The sequence below is a fragment of the Hippocampus zosterae genome, chromosome 9 (assembly GCF_025434085.1).
Source record: "Hippocampus zosterae strain Florida chromosome 9, ASM2543408v3, whole genome shotgun sequence".
NCBI classification, from domain to species: Eukaryota; Metazoa; Chordata; class Actinopteri; order Syngnathiformes; family Syngnathidae; genus Hippocampus; species Hippocampus zosterae.
In genome coordinates this window covers 13,483,607-13,502,864 of record NC_067459.1, presented here as the reverse complement: position 1 = coordinate 13,502,864, position 19,258 = coordinate 13,483,607, and the positions used below count along the sequence as shown (strand labels likewise).

Genomic DNA, 19,258 nt, shown 5'->3' with positions numbered 1-19,258 from the left:
CATTCCTGACACGAGTTAAAAAGAAATGACACTTAAATACCGTGTTACGAGGTGTGTTTGGTCCATTATTGGAACCACGTATCATTTACCAGCCAACACTTCCTGCGTCTTGACAGTGCAGAATCCCTGCGCCGAACACAATGGAGGCTGCATGCATCGGTGTCGGGCTGACGGCGGTAACGCGCACTGCGACTGCAGGGCGGGCTTCATTCTGGCCGAAGACGGACGCACATGTCAAGGTAATTAAAAGCAGACTTTTACATTACTCAATTATATAAATTCGCTGCGTTACAAATCCTGAGTCTCAAATTAAGACGAGTGGTATCATTCTACTAATTACAGCATATCATAATCATTTTCATATTGTTCAAGTCTAATACAGTGGCTTGTCACTTGCCTGATTTACTTCCAAACACCGAAATAAATAACATTTTACTCACTATCTTACTCTTTCTTAATCTTAGATATTGACGAGTGTCAGACGGAGAAGGCCAGCTGCGCCCACGGCTGCCACAACACGCCGGGCTCCTTCGCCTGCGTTTGTAACGCCGCCTACGAGCTGGGATCGGACGGAAAACAGTGTTACAGTGAGTTTTTCCTTCGTGTGATCTACGACTTATAAGTCATTGCTTGATCAACGTGATTAATATTTCGAAAGGAATCGAGATGGAGATCGTGAACAGCTGCGGGAACAACAATGGCGGATGTTCGCATCACTGCCAGTATTCCAACAGCGGCCCAGTTTGCACCTGTAACCAAGGTTACCACCTTCATGAGGACCTTAAAACCTGTGTCGGTAAGACATTGCATCATATAAGACGTGGGTCGATATTTAATATATTAATTGTATGCGCGCTGCCCGGTAGTCCAGTGGTTAGCACGTCGGCTTCACAGTGCAGAGGTACCGGGTTCGATTCCAGCTCCGGCCTCCCTGTGTGGAGTTTGCATGTTCTCCCCGGGCCTGCGTGGGTTTTCTCCGGGTGCTCCGGTTTCCTCCCACATTCCAAAAATATGCATGGCAGGCTTATTGAACACTCTAAAATTGTCCCTAGGTGTGAGTGTGAGCGTGGATGGTTGTTCGTCTATGTGTGCCCTGCGATTGGCTGGCAACCGATTCAGGGTGTCCCCCGCCTACTGCCCGGAGACGGCTGGGATGGGCTCCAGCACCCCCCGCGACCCTAGTGAGGATCAAGCGGTACGGAAGGAAGTCAGAAGTCATTGTATGCGCTTGCGGTTGCTATGCTAGCTATTCTTGCAATTTGTGTATGTACACATGTATACATTTTTGGTAAATTATGATAACACAAATGTTTATTTATTTGTTTTTTTAAAACTGGAGCAGAGAAGTTAGTGAAACAATCCCAATAAAATAATATGAGCTAAGAGACGACTCCCGCTATTCACAAAGGAAGGGATCGGACAGTGCGAATAATTAGCAGCTATTGAAGTGGATTGGCATAGGAGGAATTTCAAACCCCCCAAACTCTTCAAAAAACGTTGATAATCATTCAGTATGTTTTCCATGAAAAATGGGGAAAATGTGGAGGGAATAAAAGCAACAAAAAAATTAACAAGAGAAAAAATAATGAAAAATATTGAGAAAAAAATCAGTGAATATGCAAATCCAAAGATGGAGAACTGTGAGCATGCGGGAATCAATTCTACTTTTTGTCTATTTGAATACAGTCATACCTCGTTTTTCGACCATAATCTGTTCCAGAAGGCTGTTTGAAAACCAATTTGTTCAAAAACCGAAACCACGCTCTTTAAAAAAAACAATCTTTATTGAACACGTCTGCTCACAATGGAACGCTGCACAAAGAAGCGTCACTTCCTCGTATACCCGAGGAAGCGTCACTTTGTCGTGTAAGAAAGGTGAGAGGAGTCAAGTGGCGCATTCAAGTGTGCTCAGTCTGGTCGAGAACCGATTTTCGGTCGTATTCCGAGGTATAAAAAACTTGAATGTTTTGGTTGAAAACCAATTTGGTCGAGAACAGAGACGTTCGAAAACTGAGGCTTGACTGTATTTGAATTGAACCCTTTCAGGGACAGCCGTTACTACGGTGGACAGCTTATCATGTAAGCAGGTTACAGGGTGCATGAAAGGGTCAAATGTGTACTTTTTTTGCAGTGAAAGGTTCAAAAACATGTCTTCAGAAAGTACTTAAAAGTATTTTAAAATGTATTATAAAGGGCATAGTTTCGATTTTAATGGGTATTCTGATGCATTACATTGCTGCGTTGTATCAATACTTTTGTACGCGCCATTGAAGGACGTTTCAAATGTTATATGACCTCAGCCATCTGGACCACCCTGGGTTGGATGTCAATCCAAATCAGTACGGTCGGGTGTCCGCTTTGGCAAAGAAAACTAAGTCTGTATAGTTTGCAGAGCAACAGTTTTGGATTGGTCTTGGAGCTGTGACAATAACCTTAATTTCAGGTTTGATAATAAATACATCTCTCTTGCAAAGGTTTTTCCCTGCGTTTTTATATTGCCAAGATTTTAGTCACTTCCTTTTGTTCGCGTGACCCAGATTTGGCTTCTCAAACTGCATGATTTGCATTATTTCAGTTTAAAAAAAATATATATGTATAAGTGCCGCAATAAAACAAATCGTAAAATCTGGTCTCTATGTTTGTGTTGTGTTTGGCAGACGTGGACGAGTGTGGCCAACAGAGCTCCTGCTGCCAGCAGAACTGCGCCAACTATCCCGGAGGCTACGAGTGCTACTGCTCAGCGGGCTACCGCCTCAGCTCGGATGGATGCAGCTGTGATGGTGTGTTTAAAATTCCACACCATTACGAAAAAGCTAAAATATTCCATTTGTCTTTCTCACTATTACGTTCATGCAATGGTGATTTAGACTCCAGACACAATATTTACTCTACCTGAACTTGGAATATGAGCTGATTGAACTTAAGCCCCTACAATGTTGGAACGGTTCGCGATAGGGTGATAGGTACACTGTGAACCCAAATAAGTTAGCAGGACACAAAACCTTCATGAGTTGAGTTTTGCGGAACTTAAAATGTGGGATAATAACAATTTACACTCCAAGGTGGGTGGGTAGGTAGGTACGTATGTTGTTAGGTATGTCGGTAGGTAGGTTGGTTAGAGAAGAAAGTTTGTAATTCAGGAGGTAGTAGGTATCCATGAATGAACTAGGACAGGGTGTCAAACACATTTTAGTGGCAGGCTAATTTGGGGTGGCGTCTTCCCGTTATGACTCCGAGAGCCATTATGACAGTGGAAACACAAAATGATTACTTGTACACAACAAATGAACAGCTTACTAGTTTTGAAATCAGTCAAGTAAATTCTAATGGTTTGTTCAGCTATTGTTCAAGTGAGTGTAAACAGGGTAACAAAATTATTGCAAAATCTCAATGTTATTTATGACACATGACAATTTGAAATTCCGGTTCAGATTTTAGCAAGTTGACACACGTGATTTGCTTTCGCGGGCCACATAAAATGATCTGGTGGGCCGGATCTGGCCCCTAGGCCTCGAGTTTGACACCTGTGTACTAGAAGTATGTTGATAATGACCCATTGATAGAAAAGAAAATCAATCTTTATTTTAAACTCATGAGCCAAAAAATGTAACCACAATTACCCAACGAAACACTTACATCGAAGAATCTTTTGGATGTGTTTGTGAGTAGAGAGCGGCTCTCCAGGCATTCTTTTCTTTCGTTGTTTAGACATCAACGAGTGTCTGTCAGCAAACGGTGGTTGTGATCACACGTGTCAAAACAACGGCGGCTCTTACCAGTGCTTTTGTCGACGAGGATACCGTTTGGGCGAGGACCGCTTCTCCTGCATCCGTGAGTGCTTTCTATGGGCGAGCGCCAACATTTTCCAGCTGCACGCCAACTACAACCTTAACTTTTCCTCTCCCGCAGTTTTGGACAACGCAGTTGAGACCCTGTACAGTGGAGGCGCCACCGAGCTGCCTTTGATTCGTCCCCGGCTCACCTTGCTACACGACTACAGTCAACCTCTTGAGCGCTACGATGACTACGAGGACGATGAGGGCGAGCTGAGGGCCGAGAGTAATCTCTCTGAGAAGTTCGGTGCGTATTCCTCATGTTACTGAACATTCGCTAATCCACGGCCTTGACTGTTGTATCAAACTCTTTCGGTTTCTTCTTCAGCCATGTCAAGTACTTTATGCCTCTTGCACAACGATTTTAAGGGAAATGAGACGAACCACTTCTGTTGCCGGTGGATCAGGTCGGCTGTATTCACACCCACAACGGCGGAAAATGTCCATTTTAAACTGTGCTGTGTGCATCTGCAGAAATATCAAGACAAAGTCAAGCCTGCCCCTCTGCCGATTTATGCCGCGCCTCAGACTTGTGGTGGGCACGACAATAGATCCTTTCTTGACAGTTATAGAGCAGTCACTGACATTAAACTTTTTAAACTACACACCCCACTTCAACATCCCCGCAAACAAGGTGCACCCCCTCTACCGTACACGCTATTGCTCGGTTAAGAAAATGGTACTTAGAGTAGCCTTTGTAAACTTTGTAACTCCAAGATCTCTCAGCGGGGTTCAATTAACTTGCCTCTTGCTCCTATCGGTACACACGGAAGCCACCTCGCACACAGGAGTGCTGAGGCTAACGCACTGTGACAGCAGCAGCAGCAGCTGCAGCAGGAAGGGAAGGAAGGGCTCGATTTTGTGTTGCCGTTTAACAAAATGTCAGTGGAAGTTCAAATGCTGCGACTTTACAAAAGTCCGTTTGGCGGTGACTTGCAGTGTGTTTGGACAACACTTTCGGGAATGACTGCAGTCTGACGTGTGAGGACTGTTCGAATGGTGGAAAATGTAATGCCTGGAAGAACGGCTGCGATTGTCTCGACGGGTGGACGGGAATAATCTGCAACCAGAGTGAGAAAACACGCACACACACACACACACACACACACACACACACACACACACACACACACACATGCGTGAATACTGTCAAACTATGCATTTTTTAAAAATTGTTGCAACAAAAAGCGTTCTTTGAAATTTTTCAGAAACAAACTGTTGTGTTTTCATTGCCACAGCGTGTCCTGAAAACTATTTTGGTCAAAACTGCTCCTTCCCCTGTAAGTGCAAGAACGGCGCCAGTTGTGATCCCATCACCGGGAGCTGTCGTTGCCCGCTGGGCGTCAGCGGGGAGCTGTGCCAGGACGGTGAGTTGTACTTTCATTAATCCACCACTCAGGCAAAAAACATCATCCAAATGATTTTGTTTCTGTGTGCAGGCTGTCCGAAGGGCTTCTATGGCAAACAGTGTCGTAAAAGGTGTAACTGCGCCAATAACGGACGCTGTCATCGCACCTATGGAGCCTGCCTGTGTGACCCCGGACTCTATGGACGCTTCTGCCACCTCTGTAGGACCAACTTAACCTCCCCTTTCAGGGACACTGGTTACTACAGTGGACAGCCTATCATGTTATCAGGTCACAGGGTGTATGAAAGGGTTCTCGACAAGCGCAGACCAAGGGGGATGGGGTGCACCATGTGTGTCAGCATTTAATTCGCCCATCCCCGATTTTGACTGTTCTTCAGCTGTCCTCAGCAGATGCCTTTTGAAAAAGGCATGCAGACAACATTTATTGTACGTGAGGCTCAAACTGCTCATTTTGCAAGTGACCGTGCTGCTGATCAATTTTTTTTCAGTAAAAAAATGTGCACTTTTGAGGTACCAGACCAATTTTTAGTGCAAACCCACCACTCTCCTCTTCCGGTGCTTTCAATGAGGCGCCTGTGATTTCAATGCTGAAACATGTGATTAACGATGAGTTGACTTGAAGCTTCAACCGAGATTGCGGAGTAGTAAAGTTGACGCGTTGGATCAGAACGAAGTGTGCTGTCTCTGTCAGGACGTTGACTGGGCCGCGCAACTTGAAAACCGCATTGCGTTCTATCCACGTCACTATGTGATTTTCCTCCTCCAGCTTGTCCAAAGTGGACTTTCGGTGCCGGCTGCTCCGAGGATTGTCAGTGCATCCAACACAACACTGCCGAGTGTCATCGTCGTTTCGGCACGTGTATTTGCAAACCCGGTTACCGAGGCAATGCCTGCGAGGAAGGTAAACTCTTTGTTGAAGGAAAATATTCATACTGTACTTGCTATCGCATTTGAGCAGTTGTGGTTCCCCCGCTGCAGAATGTGGCCCAGGCACGTACGGCAGCGGCTGTGCGAAGATTTGCGCGTGCCCAACCGGGGTGTCGTGTGACCACGTGAGTGGGGAGTGCCAACAAAAGTGCTCGCCGGGTCATCATGGCGACAGATGCGAACAAAGTGAGTGTCCCCACACAGTTAACGTTCAGTTTAATGTTGACTCACAGTTTCTACTGCTAGTTAGTAGAAGTACAGAAATATACAGAGTAAAAGTAGAAGCATTGATTCAATTCCTTTACCTCAGTAAAAAAAAATTACAGACTGAAATGTACTTGAAGTATAAAAGTGAAAATGATTTTTTTCCCCGGTCCATTACATTCAATACCCGTAGTCTTTGCACACCAAACGTCTAGTCTACCTCCTCAGTGGTCGTACTTGGAAGGAAAAAAAAATGTTGGAAACGGCTTTGCTGAAAACTCAATTCTGACAGAATAATCAGAAGCTGTTGGAGCTTCTGCTTAAGCAAACATAAAACAACATAACGAAAAAGCTCATCATAGCTAATCTTTAAAACTGCACCGTCCTCTTTTTAAAAAAAAAATAGATGACACATTTGAGTGCTTTTAGGCTCACACAAGACACTACTGCACTTGCACCAATCATTCTTATAGCTGACATAGAAAAAAAATGTTGCAGCTCCTAAATAAAGAGTGCTGTCGTGTTGTTGTTGTTGTTTTTTTTAAACATACACTTTACACTCAAGCAAATATAGACACGTCTCTGTCCGTCTTCGTGCCTTCTCTTCTCCCGTTAGGCTTGAGAGGCGTTCAAACACCGCCTGTGAAAAAAGGTAACTTAACGATTACTTCAAAGACACTAAGAAAAGTGGAATTAATGCACCAAAACAGAAAATCAAGCGAAGAAGTCACAAAATAAATTCTATGGAGGAGGGGGTGGGGGGTTGTGAACACATAACAAATAAATAAGAATAAATAACAAATAATTCTGAGACAGTCCAGTCTCCGACAATAATAAGACCATTGATGCAGAATATCTCTGTTTCCATCCATCTTTTCTAACATTCATACTACCTGCTTCACGTCGCTGATATACGGTTACCTTTTTTAAAGTAACAAGCCTTTTTTGGATGTAGTGTGAGGTAGAAAATGCTTCAGTAAGAGTCAAAGTAAAATGTGGCCACAGAAATACTCGAGGATAGTATAGATACCTGAAAAAGTCAATTTAAGTACAGTAGCATGGTATTTTTCACTTTGTGACTTCACACTACTGTTCTGAGCTTTGAGAGTAAACGACCCATCCCACGTGCTGTCCGTTAGACTGCCCCGAAGGAAGCTTCGGCGCTGGCTGTGTGCATCCTTGTAATTGCAGCGGCGCCCCCTGTGACAAAGTAACGGGACAGTGCCAGTGTCCAGCTGGCACTTCTGGGACACGCTGTGACAAGGGTTAGCCGATCAATTTGAACACTAACATATAATATTGTCAACAACAATCCTACATTTTGTATTTTTTTTGTTTTCCCCAACAGTGTGTCCAGATGGTTTTTGGGGTGTGGGCTGTTCAGAAAGCTGCCCCGTTTGTGAGAATGGCGGCGTCTGTGATAAAAACAATGGCTCGTGTAACTGTGCTGCCGGCTTCATGGGAACATTGTGCCACAGCTGTGAGTACCGTGGCCTTTTCAATCCACCACTCATGAAAATACAAAAAAAAAAACTACCCAAAAATATAAATAAATATATATATGCATTTTATATATACCTCGCAGCAAGTTGACATCCACACCAAAGAAGCTCTCATGTGACGTGTGCCTTGTGATGTTCTCCGCATAGCATGCCCTAGCGGCCTTTTCGGTCGAGGTTGCCAGATGAAATGCGTGTGCGAGAACGACGGCCGCTGTGACGCGGTGAGTGGGCGCTGCACCTGTGCTCCTGGCTGGACTGGCCACAACTGCAAGAAAGGTAGCACCCCCCTCAATAAATAACATTGAAATCAAACTCAAGAGTTTCTTGACAGTTTTTTTTTTTTATTTTTGGTGCCAGCGTGCGACACGGGGCACTGGGGGATGGACTGCGTGGAGAGCTGCAACTGTAAAAATGGAGACGGCAGTTGTGATGCGGTGACAGGCCAGTGCAACTGCGAGGCTGGTTACACCGGGACCCAGTGCCATGAGAGTAGGTGCTACCAGGAACATTGTTGGACTTGAAGGCCATTAAAATCTGGGGCTAAACAAAACAGTAGCTACCTACCTACAGAAGGTACAATCTCTCAGAGGAATTGCGGTGTGGAGTCTTACTCAAGATTATTGTGATGCAAATTACTTTGCGGTCGGCACGGTGGGTAAGTGGTTAGCGCGTCGACCTCACAGTGCAGAGATTGTGGGTTAGATCCCGGCTCCGGCCTTCTTGTGTGGCGTTTTCATGTTCTTTATGGGCCTACGTGGGTTTTCTCCGGGTAGTCCGGCTTCCTACCACATTCCAAAAACATGCATGGCAGGCTGATTGAACACTCGAAATTGTCCCCGGATGGTTGTTCGTCTGTGTGTGCCCTGCGATTGGCTGGCAACCGATTCAGGGTGTCCCCCGCCTACTAGCTGAAGAGCTGGGATAGGCTCCAGCACCCCTCCCCACCCCCGCTTGTGACCTTTTGTGAGGATAAAGCGGATCAGAAAATGGATGTATGGATAGATGGATGGATTTACTTTGTAGTAATGTCTCCAGTATGTTGTTCCTGCTATTCTCATTCCGTGTGGTCGTTGCACAATCTTGCGTATGTCTGTAGCAATAGTATTACATGCAAATGACCCCCCCAAAATTAAAACCAAAGCTACAATAGTGCCTGCGGTTGCGTTAGATGGAGCTACGCTAAAGGGAATACAATACAATACAGCTGTATAGATATTGGGCTTTCACAAGCGCTGTAGCTGGAACAAAGGGCTTTACAGAACATTTAAAATACTGCGTCCAAGAAATCTGAATATGGATCCATATAAAGGTGCATCGGATTATAAGCCGTACTATCTGCTTTTGAGAAAATTGAATGCTTTGAGGTGCTCCCTGTAGTGCGGAAAATACGGTAGTCGCGCCTAACATCAATTTTTAACATACTTCCTATTATTGTAACTATACATAAACGTCGACAAATTTTAATCAGTTTGTGCTGTTAATTTGACAGAGTGTCCAGCGGGAAAGTTTGGTCTGGGGTGTCGTCATCTCTGTCAGTGTGATAATCAGGCGCTGTGCGACCACGTGAGTGGCGCTTGCACCTGCCAAATGGGATGGACCGGAACCTTCTGCGAAAAGCGTAAGAGACTCCCTTTTCACAGGTTTTTTTTTTCTCCTCGAACTGTGCAATGCGTACGTGTTATTCATTGTGCAGTATGTCACAGCGTGTCCTCAGGGCTTTTTTGGACTGGACTGTCAGAAGAAGTGTGCGTGTCAAAATGGCGGCCGCTGCGATGCGGTCAGCGGGCTGTGTTTGTGTCCCAGTGGCTGGATTGGACCATTCTGCAACCAAAGTGAGTGAAGCCACCAAACGTGTGCAACAATGCATTCAATGGATTTTAGTCCAAAATCCATTCAGTATACACTTTCTTTCTTTCTTTAAAATGTTGTGTTTTATTTTCAATATATTTTCAGAAAAAAAACCAACATTCTGGGGTATTTTGTGAAGAATTTTGATGCAAAATAAAAAATAAAACATTTGGTTCATGGGTGGAATTGAAAAAAATCCAGTGTTTTGCTGCTCTATCATGTGTATCACTTTTCCAAAGTGGACTTTTGATGACCAGAGTTCACGAGGACATAACCATCTCCCTTCTCCTTCACTTTGGCAGCATGCCCGAGTGGTTTCTATGGCGATGGCTGTAAGCTGACCTGTGGTTGCCATAACGACGGCCTCTGCCACCCGGCCAGCGGGCTGTGCACGTGCACGCCAGGTTGGAGTGGACCCAACTGCACACAAGGTGAGCACACGTACGTATGGTACCTACATTTACATTACATACGTTACATTAAATACAGTAAGTACAACGCTTGAAAAGATATCAAATGTTTTTCTGTATAACATGGAACGAAACGAATAATAAAATACAGGAGGATACCTCATTCCTTGATAAACACCGAGCAAACAACTGAAGGCGAACCACAATGTTTACAGCATGAAGTGAAACATTCTGAGATCTCACAATTTAGCATTCCTGTCTGGGAGCGAGATATGACTTATTTCATGTTTCGACCACAGTTGGAAAGGGAGAAATTTGCCTTTTCAAAAAGGAAATGCATTCACTTTGTTGATTTTCGGTCGGCTACAGAAAATAGTAAGGTGACTTGCACACTTTCTACTGTTGACAAAGTGTTATTTAGCTTCAAAAACCCACCAGTATTTCATATATTAAAAATACCCCCCCCCCCCCCCCCCCCAGATTTATGGATCACAACACATTCAAGCATAAAGAGAAATACCCCAAGGGTGTGTGACTGTATGGGGTACCCAAATGTTTTCATTTTCACTATTCATATAATGTACATGGGCGGCCCGGTACTACAGTGGTTAGCACGTCGGCTTCACAGTGCAGAGGTACCGGGTTTGATTCCAGCTCCGGCCTCCCTGTGTGGAGTTTACATGTTCTCCCCGGGCCTGCGTGGGTTTTCTCCGGGTGCTCCGGTTTCCTCCCACATTCCAAAAAACATGCGTGGCAGGCCTATTGAACACTCTAAATTGTCCCAAGGTGTGAGTGTGAGCGTGGATGGTTGTTTGTCTCTGTGTCCCCTGCAATTGGCTGGCAAGCGATTCAGGGTGTCCCCCGCCTACTCCCCGGGATAGGCTCCGGCACACAACACGCGACCCTAGTGAGGATCAAGCGGTTCGGAAGATGGAATATATATATATGTACATGATAAATGTTCGGTTTTGCCAGGGCAATATGAACAGTTAAACATGTCACGCCAAAACTGACTGCCTTAAATCAAAATGTATCTTAAGTGAAATCCATCACGAGATAAAGTTAGCTAGGAAGAGGCCGAGTATGATTTCCTTCCCACTCTTGTGATTCAGTAACATCTGGGTGTTTTCTTCCCAGGATGCCCGGCGGGGTTCTACGGTGCCGATTGTCGGCACCGCTGCTTGTGTCAGAACGGAGCCACGTGCGATACAAACAGCGGAAAGTGTGCCTGTTCCAGCGGCTGGACCGGAACCGCCTGTGAAATGGGTACGAGGAAGTCTCCAAATAGAAATGAGATTTATTTCCATTTTATTTGGAGATATTTGCCCGTCCTCCGGCCAACTGAATAAACTGTAGACGTCCAACAAGTGTGGCTGTGCTCCACAACAACCGCCAGAACCTCCTCTGGCTCAGCTCATTACTTTGCTCTGTGTGTGTTCTAGCACAGTTAAATTTTATGAGCAGTTGTTACTTATTAAACTTTTTTAATAACAGTTGCTACTTATTTAACTGTCACGTCAGCAATATACAGTATAATGGAAATTCCCATTCTGACGTTGAAGAAAAAAAAGCCACTGAACCTAACCTTTAATTTCTAAATATAATTCTTAAATAATTACTTGCATCTCAAACTAAAAGAAACGTTTTGCATTTAGAGTAAGAATTTGTTTTTAAAAAATAGTAAAAATAACATTTTAAAATCCTTAATGAAATAAAAATACTGTAAATAAAAATAACTACAAAAACAAATCTAACTGAAACTAATGATATTAATTATACATACAATAATTACATGTTAACACTTTAATAAAAACTAAAAAGTTGAAAACGTAAAAATAAAAAAAATCTAAAGAATTGAATGATAATACATTTACAAGAAAAATCAATATTCATTAAAACAGTAGGGGGCACATGAATTAATAAAATAAAAAAAATACAAGTGAAAATTATTAGAATTAAAAAAATCAATCTCAAAAGGATCTGAAAAAATATCAATTAAATTGACAAATAAAAATAGATTCAAAACAATGATGTCAGGTAACCTTGTAGATCAGTACTAAATAAATAAAATAATAACTAAAAATGACATCCTCCTTATCAGTTCTTAAAAGTTGTTGTGTAGAACAGCATGTATTTTTTCTCATATTTAAGTATATCCTTAGCTTACATCCAAAGCTTGTGTGTGATCTACGTGTTCTGTGTACCATGTCCTTAATGTCCAAGTGAAAGTTCCTATCTGGTAACATTTTAGAGCCGTCAGCAGGAACCCGATAAACTCTGCACGTTTCCTGCCGTCCGCGTTTTGTCATCAATGACTTGTGTATTATGTATTTTGTCCCGCCACAGAGTGCGTGGATGGACGCTTCGGGGCCGACTGCCAGCGCGAGTGCGAGTGTGAGAATGGCGGCCGATGTGACAGACGGACGGGACGCTGCAGCTGCGCCGGCGGCTGGACGGGGGAACGCTGCCACCAACGTGAGCGTCCAAGCCACGCTTTTCTTTGTGTGTCTGTTGTGTGTCTTACGTGACTTTCATTTGCACGTGCAGCGTGTGAGCCGGGCACGTTTGGGCTCGGGTGCGAGGGGAGGTGTCAGTGTGTGCGGGGGGTGTCGTGCCACCACATCACGGGCGACTGTCAGTGCCCGCCCGGCTGGAGAGGAAAACACTGTGACAAAGGTACTCCAAAGAAAAATGTCTTTAATTTTCTGGTTTTAAATTATGAAGAAAATATTTTTGTATTCATAAAAACGAGGAAAAATGTGCATTTTCAGTTGTGGCTTTAATTGTAAAATAAATGCATTTAAACATTAATATACATAACAATGACGAACCTTGTAATTATTATTATTTTTATTTTTAATGTGATTGTTTTTTTAACTAATTAGAATCAAGGAAAATTAGAAGGGCGTTTATTTTAACATGGAAATAAATCAAAAGGAAAATTGCTATGTTTTTCAATGGGTGGAGGGGCAATATGCTATTGAATAGACGCACCTAAAAACCTGGACTCACCCCCACTCACCCATTTTAAATAGCACAGGCACCTTTGCAGAGGCATATATGCTTATATCTTATATTTTATATTCATTCTATATTGTGTACAGTTCATTTTAAATTAATTCTTGTGCATGCAAATACTTTTTGTTTTTCTACTTTCTTCCTTTGAAAAACTTGCCGCCGTAGATTGCGAATTTCTCCATTGTGAGATAAAAAAAGGTTTTCATTATCTTCTTATCTTATGTGATTAACTTGCTTGTTTGCAGCCTGTCTGCCAGGTTCTTTCGGGCCGGGCTGCATGCGGCGCTGCGACTGTTCTCCAGGCACTTCCTGCCACCACGTGTCGGGAGAGTGCGGCTGCCCCGCCGGACTCACTGGCAACGGCTGCGAGCACAGTGAGTTTTCATCATTGCCTGGAGGCTGCACTGCAGAAGTTCACGGCAACCTGTGGCTTTCATTCTGATGCCAGCTTGCCTCCCTGGAACGTTTGGCCCGGACTGCAATGAGGTTTGCGAGTGCTCCCAAACCAACCAACTGTGCCACCCGGTGTCTGGATCGTGCTACTGCGCCCCGGGCTTCTCCGGACCCAAATGTGATCAAAGTAAATATGAAAAATCGTGTCACCTCACTGACATCACAGCATAACACAGTGTTCCCTCGACTTTCAAATGACATGAATTTTGTTCGTAATCTTGACTTGTGATCAAACACGACGGTGGCAGCAAACTTCACAACAAGCAAGCGTTTGGCAGATCAATTATTTTGTGTGTTCAGCATGTGGAATGGGTCGTTATGGTCCAAACTGCGAGCGGGAGTGCGACTGTGAAAACGGTGCCGTGTGCATCCCTTCCACCGGTGCCTGCCAATGTTCGCCAGGTTTTATCGGCGCTCGTTGCAACATCAGTGAGTCCTGAAAGAACAAAACGACAATAATACTTCAACAGGTGTTTGAAGATTGAAGATTTTATGGTTCTCGTAATGACAGCGTGTCCCGACGGCCGCTACGGAGTCGACTGCGCTCAGGTGGCCCTCTGTGCAGTCGGAACCCGGAACCACCCGGTGACTGGTCGCTGCGTGTGTCCGCCGGGATGGAGAGGAGAGCACTGTACACACAGTGAGTCACCCCTCACAAGCCATACAGTACATATTATATATAATATATGGCTAGCTAACTAGCTAGATAGATGGGTAGATCAACCTATGCATCCATCTATCCATCTATACACACACGAGTGGCACGGTGGTTGACTGGTTAGCACGTCCGCCTGACAGTACACAGAGGTCACAATCTCGCATAAGGATAATTTAGAGTGGTCCATTCGCCTGAGGAAACTGGAATACCCGGAGAAAATCCACGCGGGCATGGGGAGAACATGCGAACTCCACACAGGAAGGCCGGAGCCGGAATTGAACCCTTCACCTCTGCACTGTGAGGCGGTTGCCCACAGTGATGCACAAAAACAATGAATCAAAAAAGCTATTTCCATATACCTGTACTTAATAATGTCATTATGTCATTAATAATGGCGCCCGAGTAGGCAGCCTTTGTCAAGTGCTCTTCAAGAGCCATGCTTTTTTGTTCTTTTTTGCTGTTTTTGTCTTTTGTTTTGTCACATGTTGTTTGTTGTTTGTGGACCTGATATGGACTGTTTTTGGCGCCTTTTGGCCACGACATCCGTCATAGGAAAAGTATCTGTGCTTGGTGGTTGCGCCTTCTCGGCAGCACGCCTGTACCAGCACAGATTTTGGTTGGGAGGAATGTCGGCGCCATTGACTTTCGGTGCTGGACAGACCTGGGGCGGTTTTGTTTTTTGCGCCAGTAATGGGCAGCATTTTTCACAACCCCGATTTGTTCAGTGGCTATGTCAGCGCTGTTGGACAGTTGGCGTTGGTGCGGCTGGATGGATGGCCGCTGAAGTTGAGGATGAGGAGAGAGGAGCGTTGGCGAAGAGCGCCGATGCGTATTTGGAACCGTGAGTCGCCGCTTGGAATTGAAATGGATTTCCATGGGACAGGAGAAGTGAACCAATCTCTTTTTTCGTCAATGGATGCTACAGCTTCTTGTTGACTTTGAAACTTAGCTTGTAGCCGACGTGTGCACATTTTGAGCATGACGTCTCTGATCCACTGGTTAAAGGACACTCTTTCATCTCAAACTGCTTCAAACAACAAAGCGGGTGATGGAAAAGTTGTTAGAACTGCATGACTGTCCGTGTTTTATGTTATGTGTTGTGTTTATTATTTTACTTTATGTTAACTGTTTTGTAAAGCGCTTTGTTACAGCTGCCGCTGTTGTGAAAGCGCTATATAAATCAGCATGTATTGTATTGACAATATGTGAACGCGTGTGTGTTTTTTGCAAGTCAGGTTGTCTTCCAGGCTGGTTTGGCTCGGGCTGCATGAAGCGTTGCAACTGCAGCAACGGGGCCGCGTGCAACCCGGAGACAGGCAGGTGCACGTGCGGTCTGGGATGGAGCGGACGACACTGCGACGCCGGTAACGCATCGCACACTCCCAAACCATCCGGAGGGAGCGTCACTTGACAGCCGCTCTTCTTCTTTTTCAACTTCTTGCGTCCTAGCATGCCCGGCAGGTACGTTTGGCGCTGACTGTCAGCTGATGTGCGAGTGCCAAAATAACAGCACGTGCGACAGAGTGAGCGGCACTTGTCACTGTCCGCCAGGATACTACGGACATGCGTGTGAACACGGTGAGAAAACTACACTATATTACACTACTTGTTACCGCAGGTCCTGCCTGGTCCATATTAGGGTAGGAAATAACAATGCTCACCTATTTACAGATTTATTGTTTAAGATATATATCCATCCATTATTTTATGGTTACGATATTTTTTCAATGCATTTTTAAAGGCCGGCAATTGCAAACTGATTTTCGCTGTTTGCGGTCAGTCCACCAGGGGTCAGTATGATACAGACATATACAAAGAAGAATTTCAAAACTAAAGTAAGCTTTCAACACTATTACGTTCGTCATTTTTCGCAAAGGATAAAGACTATAAACACACAACACCAATGGTGGAGCAACATTTGTAGACAAACAAAACAAGGCATATATTCTTTTTCCTCAGTGAAAAATTAACATTATTACAGCAGCATACTGCGTCACTTGCAATATGCATGACATTTACAGTTTTGTTTTATACTGCCCCCTGGTGGCCAAGTTACATACACCAGTAGGTGCTGCAATGAACTAATCATAAAGCATAGCCCCCCAAAAACTAACATGCACAGAGATACACAAATGCTTGTTAGTTCTCTTCTCCTCTGCACCCCTTGCAATCGACTTGGGACCGGCCCGCGAGCTACGTGTTGATCGCGATCGATGTAATAGGCACCCGTGATTTCAATAATGTTTTGCAATTCCATTTCCTGTTCAATGATTATCATTACATTTCTTACGCTTTTACTCCTACACCAAACAAACTAACAAATCTGCCAAAGAGAAAAGCATGGACATCATCTTTTCAATGTTTGTTTGAGGCTTAATTTGACAGAAAATTTCAATTGAAGTCCAAACTGTTCCACGTTTTAGGGTGCTTGTCTAATCACAACATTTTGTTGTTAAACGACAGCTTTACAGTCATGTCATGTCATTACACAACGTGGTAAAAATGAAGCTTATTATTGACGTCGCTTTCCTCAGCGTGTCCATCCGGTCTGTACGGGACGCTGTGTCAGCTGAAGTGCGACTGTGCGGCCGGGGCCTCCTGCCACCCTGCGACCGGTCAGTGCATTTGTCCAGCCGGGCGTCAAGGCACTCGCTGCCAAAAAGGTGAGTCACCATCACACAAACACAACCTAAGAGCTGCCCCCTTGTGGCTCATTGACATCGCGATTGTTTGTGGCTAGTGTGTGAAGAAGGCACATACGGGCACGGCTGCGCTCGCTTGTGTGACTGCGAGCGCGATGCTCCGTGCGATCCCGTCACAGGAAGATGTCTCTGCGAGCCCGGAAGAACCGGACCCAGATGTGACCTCGGTGAGATCGCATTTGTTTGAGTCCCTGACAACTTTTTCGATTTACTTTCAGTGTTTATTTTGGGCAAATTTAACAAAACAAAAAGTTTAAATTGAATTTGTAGTTTATTCAACCTCACAGTCTTCAATTTCAGTAAATGTACATACTGTGGATGTTGCAACACAGGTTTGTATGCACAGGAAGCAAATGTTGGCTCGTCTTCCATGACGTACATATTGAGAGAGTTTTGAACTTGTGACAGAATGCCGAGAGAATCGCTTCGGTCCCGACTGCACGCAGAGCTGCCAATGTCAGCACGACGCTCGCTGCAACCCCCGCAATGGCCGCTGCAGCTGCATGGACATGCGGATCGGATTCTCTTGTCAGGAAGGTGAGCTCCATTCTTGGAAGCTAATTTTCTTCAAATCTGATCGACTTCTTAATCTATACTTCATTCCGTGTGTGTTTTAGGAGTACCGCCACAACTCGCTCCGGGGAACAGCACGGGAAGTTCGGAAAACTCGTTATAGCGCCCCCCTGTGCACGTTTGGTGGCTCACTGGATGAACAATTCCAAGAGACTCTGATGAGATTCCACTCTGGGACCAGAGCTTTAACAAGTGTTGGCAGGGGGGGGGGGGGGGGGGGGGGGGTGACAAAACCAAAAAGGTATATTTGCCTTTGAAATACTTTTTGCAGCTTTTGTACTGTATAAAGAATAATTGTTCTTTTTTATATTGTAATGTGCTGCCATTTGTTGTCCTTTTTGACACTTACCAGGCAACTTCTCACCTCCAACATAAACTGTTGATGTTTCAATCACTAAAATTTATACTTTTTTTTTTACTCGTAATTTTGTTGGTATTCAAGGAATATTCAGACCATGCTAAGAAAACGGACAATACATTCTGAAGTCTGAATATATTTTTGACAAAAATATTTTTTTCATCAGAGAAAACGAATAAAAGTTCCATTAGTCATGTCATGAGAATAAAAAAAACACTCATGAAAAGTCATTAAGGAAATACTCTTATAACAATTGTATTTTTCACAATGTGGTCCTGATTTGAAAATAGCATATTTATTTTAGAAAATAAATACGATTGAAAAAAAAAGTAATTGCAAAGATGTCCCATTAGGAGAGAAAACTTACAAAAAGGTTTTTGTGTAAAATTATCACAATCAAGTTGTATTTTTCATTAAAATATGCGAAGGTTACAAGTGAATGTATTAAAACAATTGAGAGGACAGTAATAATCGGTGTGCTCTTCATATAAATTATGAGAATGTCATATTTTGTGAAAAATTATTGAGAATATTGTTGAATTTTTCAAGAAGTAAAAAAAAAATCACGAAATGCTGAAAACCATGTTGCCTCTCCCAAAAAAATCATTGTGAAAAATTATATTTTAAAAAATGTTCTTTTTGAGACATTTGCAGTTGTTATACTATTTAAATGGTGCAAGTCTGCTTGACAGTCCATTTCTCAGCTTTGGTCTCTCTTTTGTTTTTAAACAATCTTTTGTGAAAACAGCTCACACCCAAAGATGAACACACTTTTTCCCCATTTGCCATTCTTTATTATTTTTTTTAATGATGATGAAGCTGTACATCCTTTTCTAGAATTCAGATTCAAGCACAGTGCAGTTAGCAACGCCTGCAAAACAACATTAAAAAGAAAATTGTCCGAAAATAAAGAAAAGGCAGAGGCGATCACTACTGGAATATAATGTATGTATAATATATACACCAGTCTCATTACGTACATGAGATCTTTGTCTCTTTCCTCCACAATCACAACACAACTTGTCAGTCTTATCGAGAGGGGGGGAAAAACAACGCAGCCAAGATGATGAATCATGACGAATTGTTACAGGCGAAAACATAAAAATAGATTCTCTCCTTTTTTCCGCTTGCATTGATGAAGTCAGTCACCTCCGCCATGAGGACAGTGATACATCTTTGTGTGATGGGACACTTAAAGCAACTGATTGAGCACACAGCCAACTAAGACCACGCCCAAGCCCACACAAAATCATTACACAGTCATCTTTTCTGCACAGACTCAATCGATGTCTTGACTGAGGCTCCACTTGTGCTTTCAAGCCAAGAAGGGCTCATGAACTTGGGGTTGCGGATCCATTTTAATTTTTGGGAGACCAGGGAGAGCGGGAGAGGGGTGGTGGGGG

General features: G+C 43.8%; 1 protein-coding gene across 3 annotated transcripts in view; it reads left to right on the top strand.

Annotated features, from left to right (window-relative positions):
• The window catches only part of megf6b (multiple EGF-like-domains 6b), a 54,718-nt gene extending 37,008 nt beyond the window's left edge, over window positions 1–17,710 (top strand). For 2 of the 3 annotated variants that reach the window (XM_052075677.1, XM_052075678.1), the window contains 31 exons: window positions 117–239; window positions 465–587; window positions 659–796; window positions 2,658–2,780; window positions 3,709–3,831; window positions 3,910–4,080; window positions 4,773–4,904; window positions 5,072–5,200; window positions 5,273–5,401; window positions 5,969–6,103; window positions 6,181–6,315; window positions 7,473–7,598; window positions 7,682–7,813; window positions 7,983–8,111; window positions 8,193–8,324; window positions 9,325–9,453; window positions 9,539–9,667; window positions 9,986–10,114; window positions 11,231–11,359; window positions 12,440–12,568; window positions 12,641–12,769; window positions 13,357–13,485; window positions 13,560–13,691; window positions 13,865–13,993; window positions 14,076–14,204; window positions 15,458–15,586; window positions 15,672–15,800; window positions 16,757–16,885; window positions 16,963–17,091; window positions 17,333–17,461; window positions 17,542–17,710. In XM_052075677.1, the coding sequence (XP_051931637.1) occupies window positions 117–239; window positions 465–587; window positions 659–796; window positions 2,658–2,780; window positions 3,709–3,831; window positions 3,910–4,080; window positions 4,773–4,904; window positions 5,072–5,200; window positions 5,273–5,401; window positions 5,969–6,103; window positions 6,181–6,315; window positions 7,473–7,598; window positions 7,682–7,813; window positions 7,983–8,111; window positions 8,193–8,324; window positions 9,325–9,453; window positions 9,539–9,667; window positions 9,986–10,114; window positions 11,231–11,359; window positions 12,440–12,568; window positions 12,641–12,769; window positions 13,357–13,485; window positions 13,560–13,691; window positions 13,865–13,993; window positions 14,076–14,204; window positions 15,458–15,586; window positions 15,672–15,800; window positions 16,757–16,885; window positions 16,963–17,091; window positions 17,333–17,461; window positions 17,542–17,600 (3,977 nt within the window). In that variant the 3' untranslated portion in view covers window positions 17,601–17,710. Of the gene's footprint in view, window positions 1–116; window positions 240–464; window positions 588–658; window positions 797–2,657; window positions 2,781–3,708; window positions 3,832–3,909; window positions 4,081–4,772; window positions 4,905–5,071; window positions 5,201–5,272; window positions 5,402–5,968; window positions 6,104–6,180; window positions 6,316–7,472; window positions 7,599–7,681; window positions 7,814–7,982; window positions 8,112–8,192; window positions 8,325–9,324; window positions 9,454–9,538; window positions 9,668–9,985; window positions 10,115–11,230; window positions 11,360–12,439; window positions 12,569–12,640; window positions 12,770–13,356; window positions 13,486–13,559; window positions 13,692–13,864; window positions 13,994–14,075; window positions 14,205–15,453; window positions 15,587–15,671; window positions 15,801–16,756; window positions 16,886–16,962; window positions 17,092–17,332; window positions 17,462–17,541 lie in introns of those variants that run through there. The other variant, XR_007964072.1, reaches the window with a different exon arrangement.
• Window positions 17,711–19,258: the final 1,548 nt, after the last annotated feature.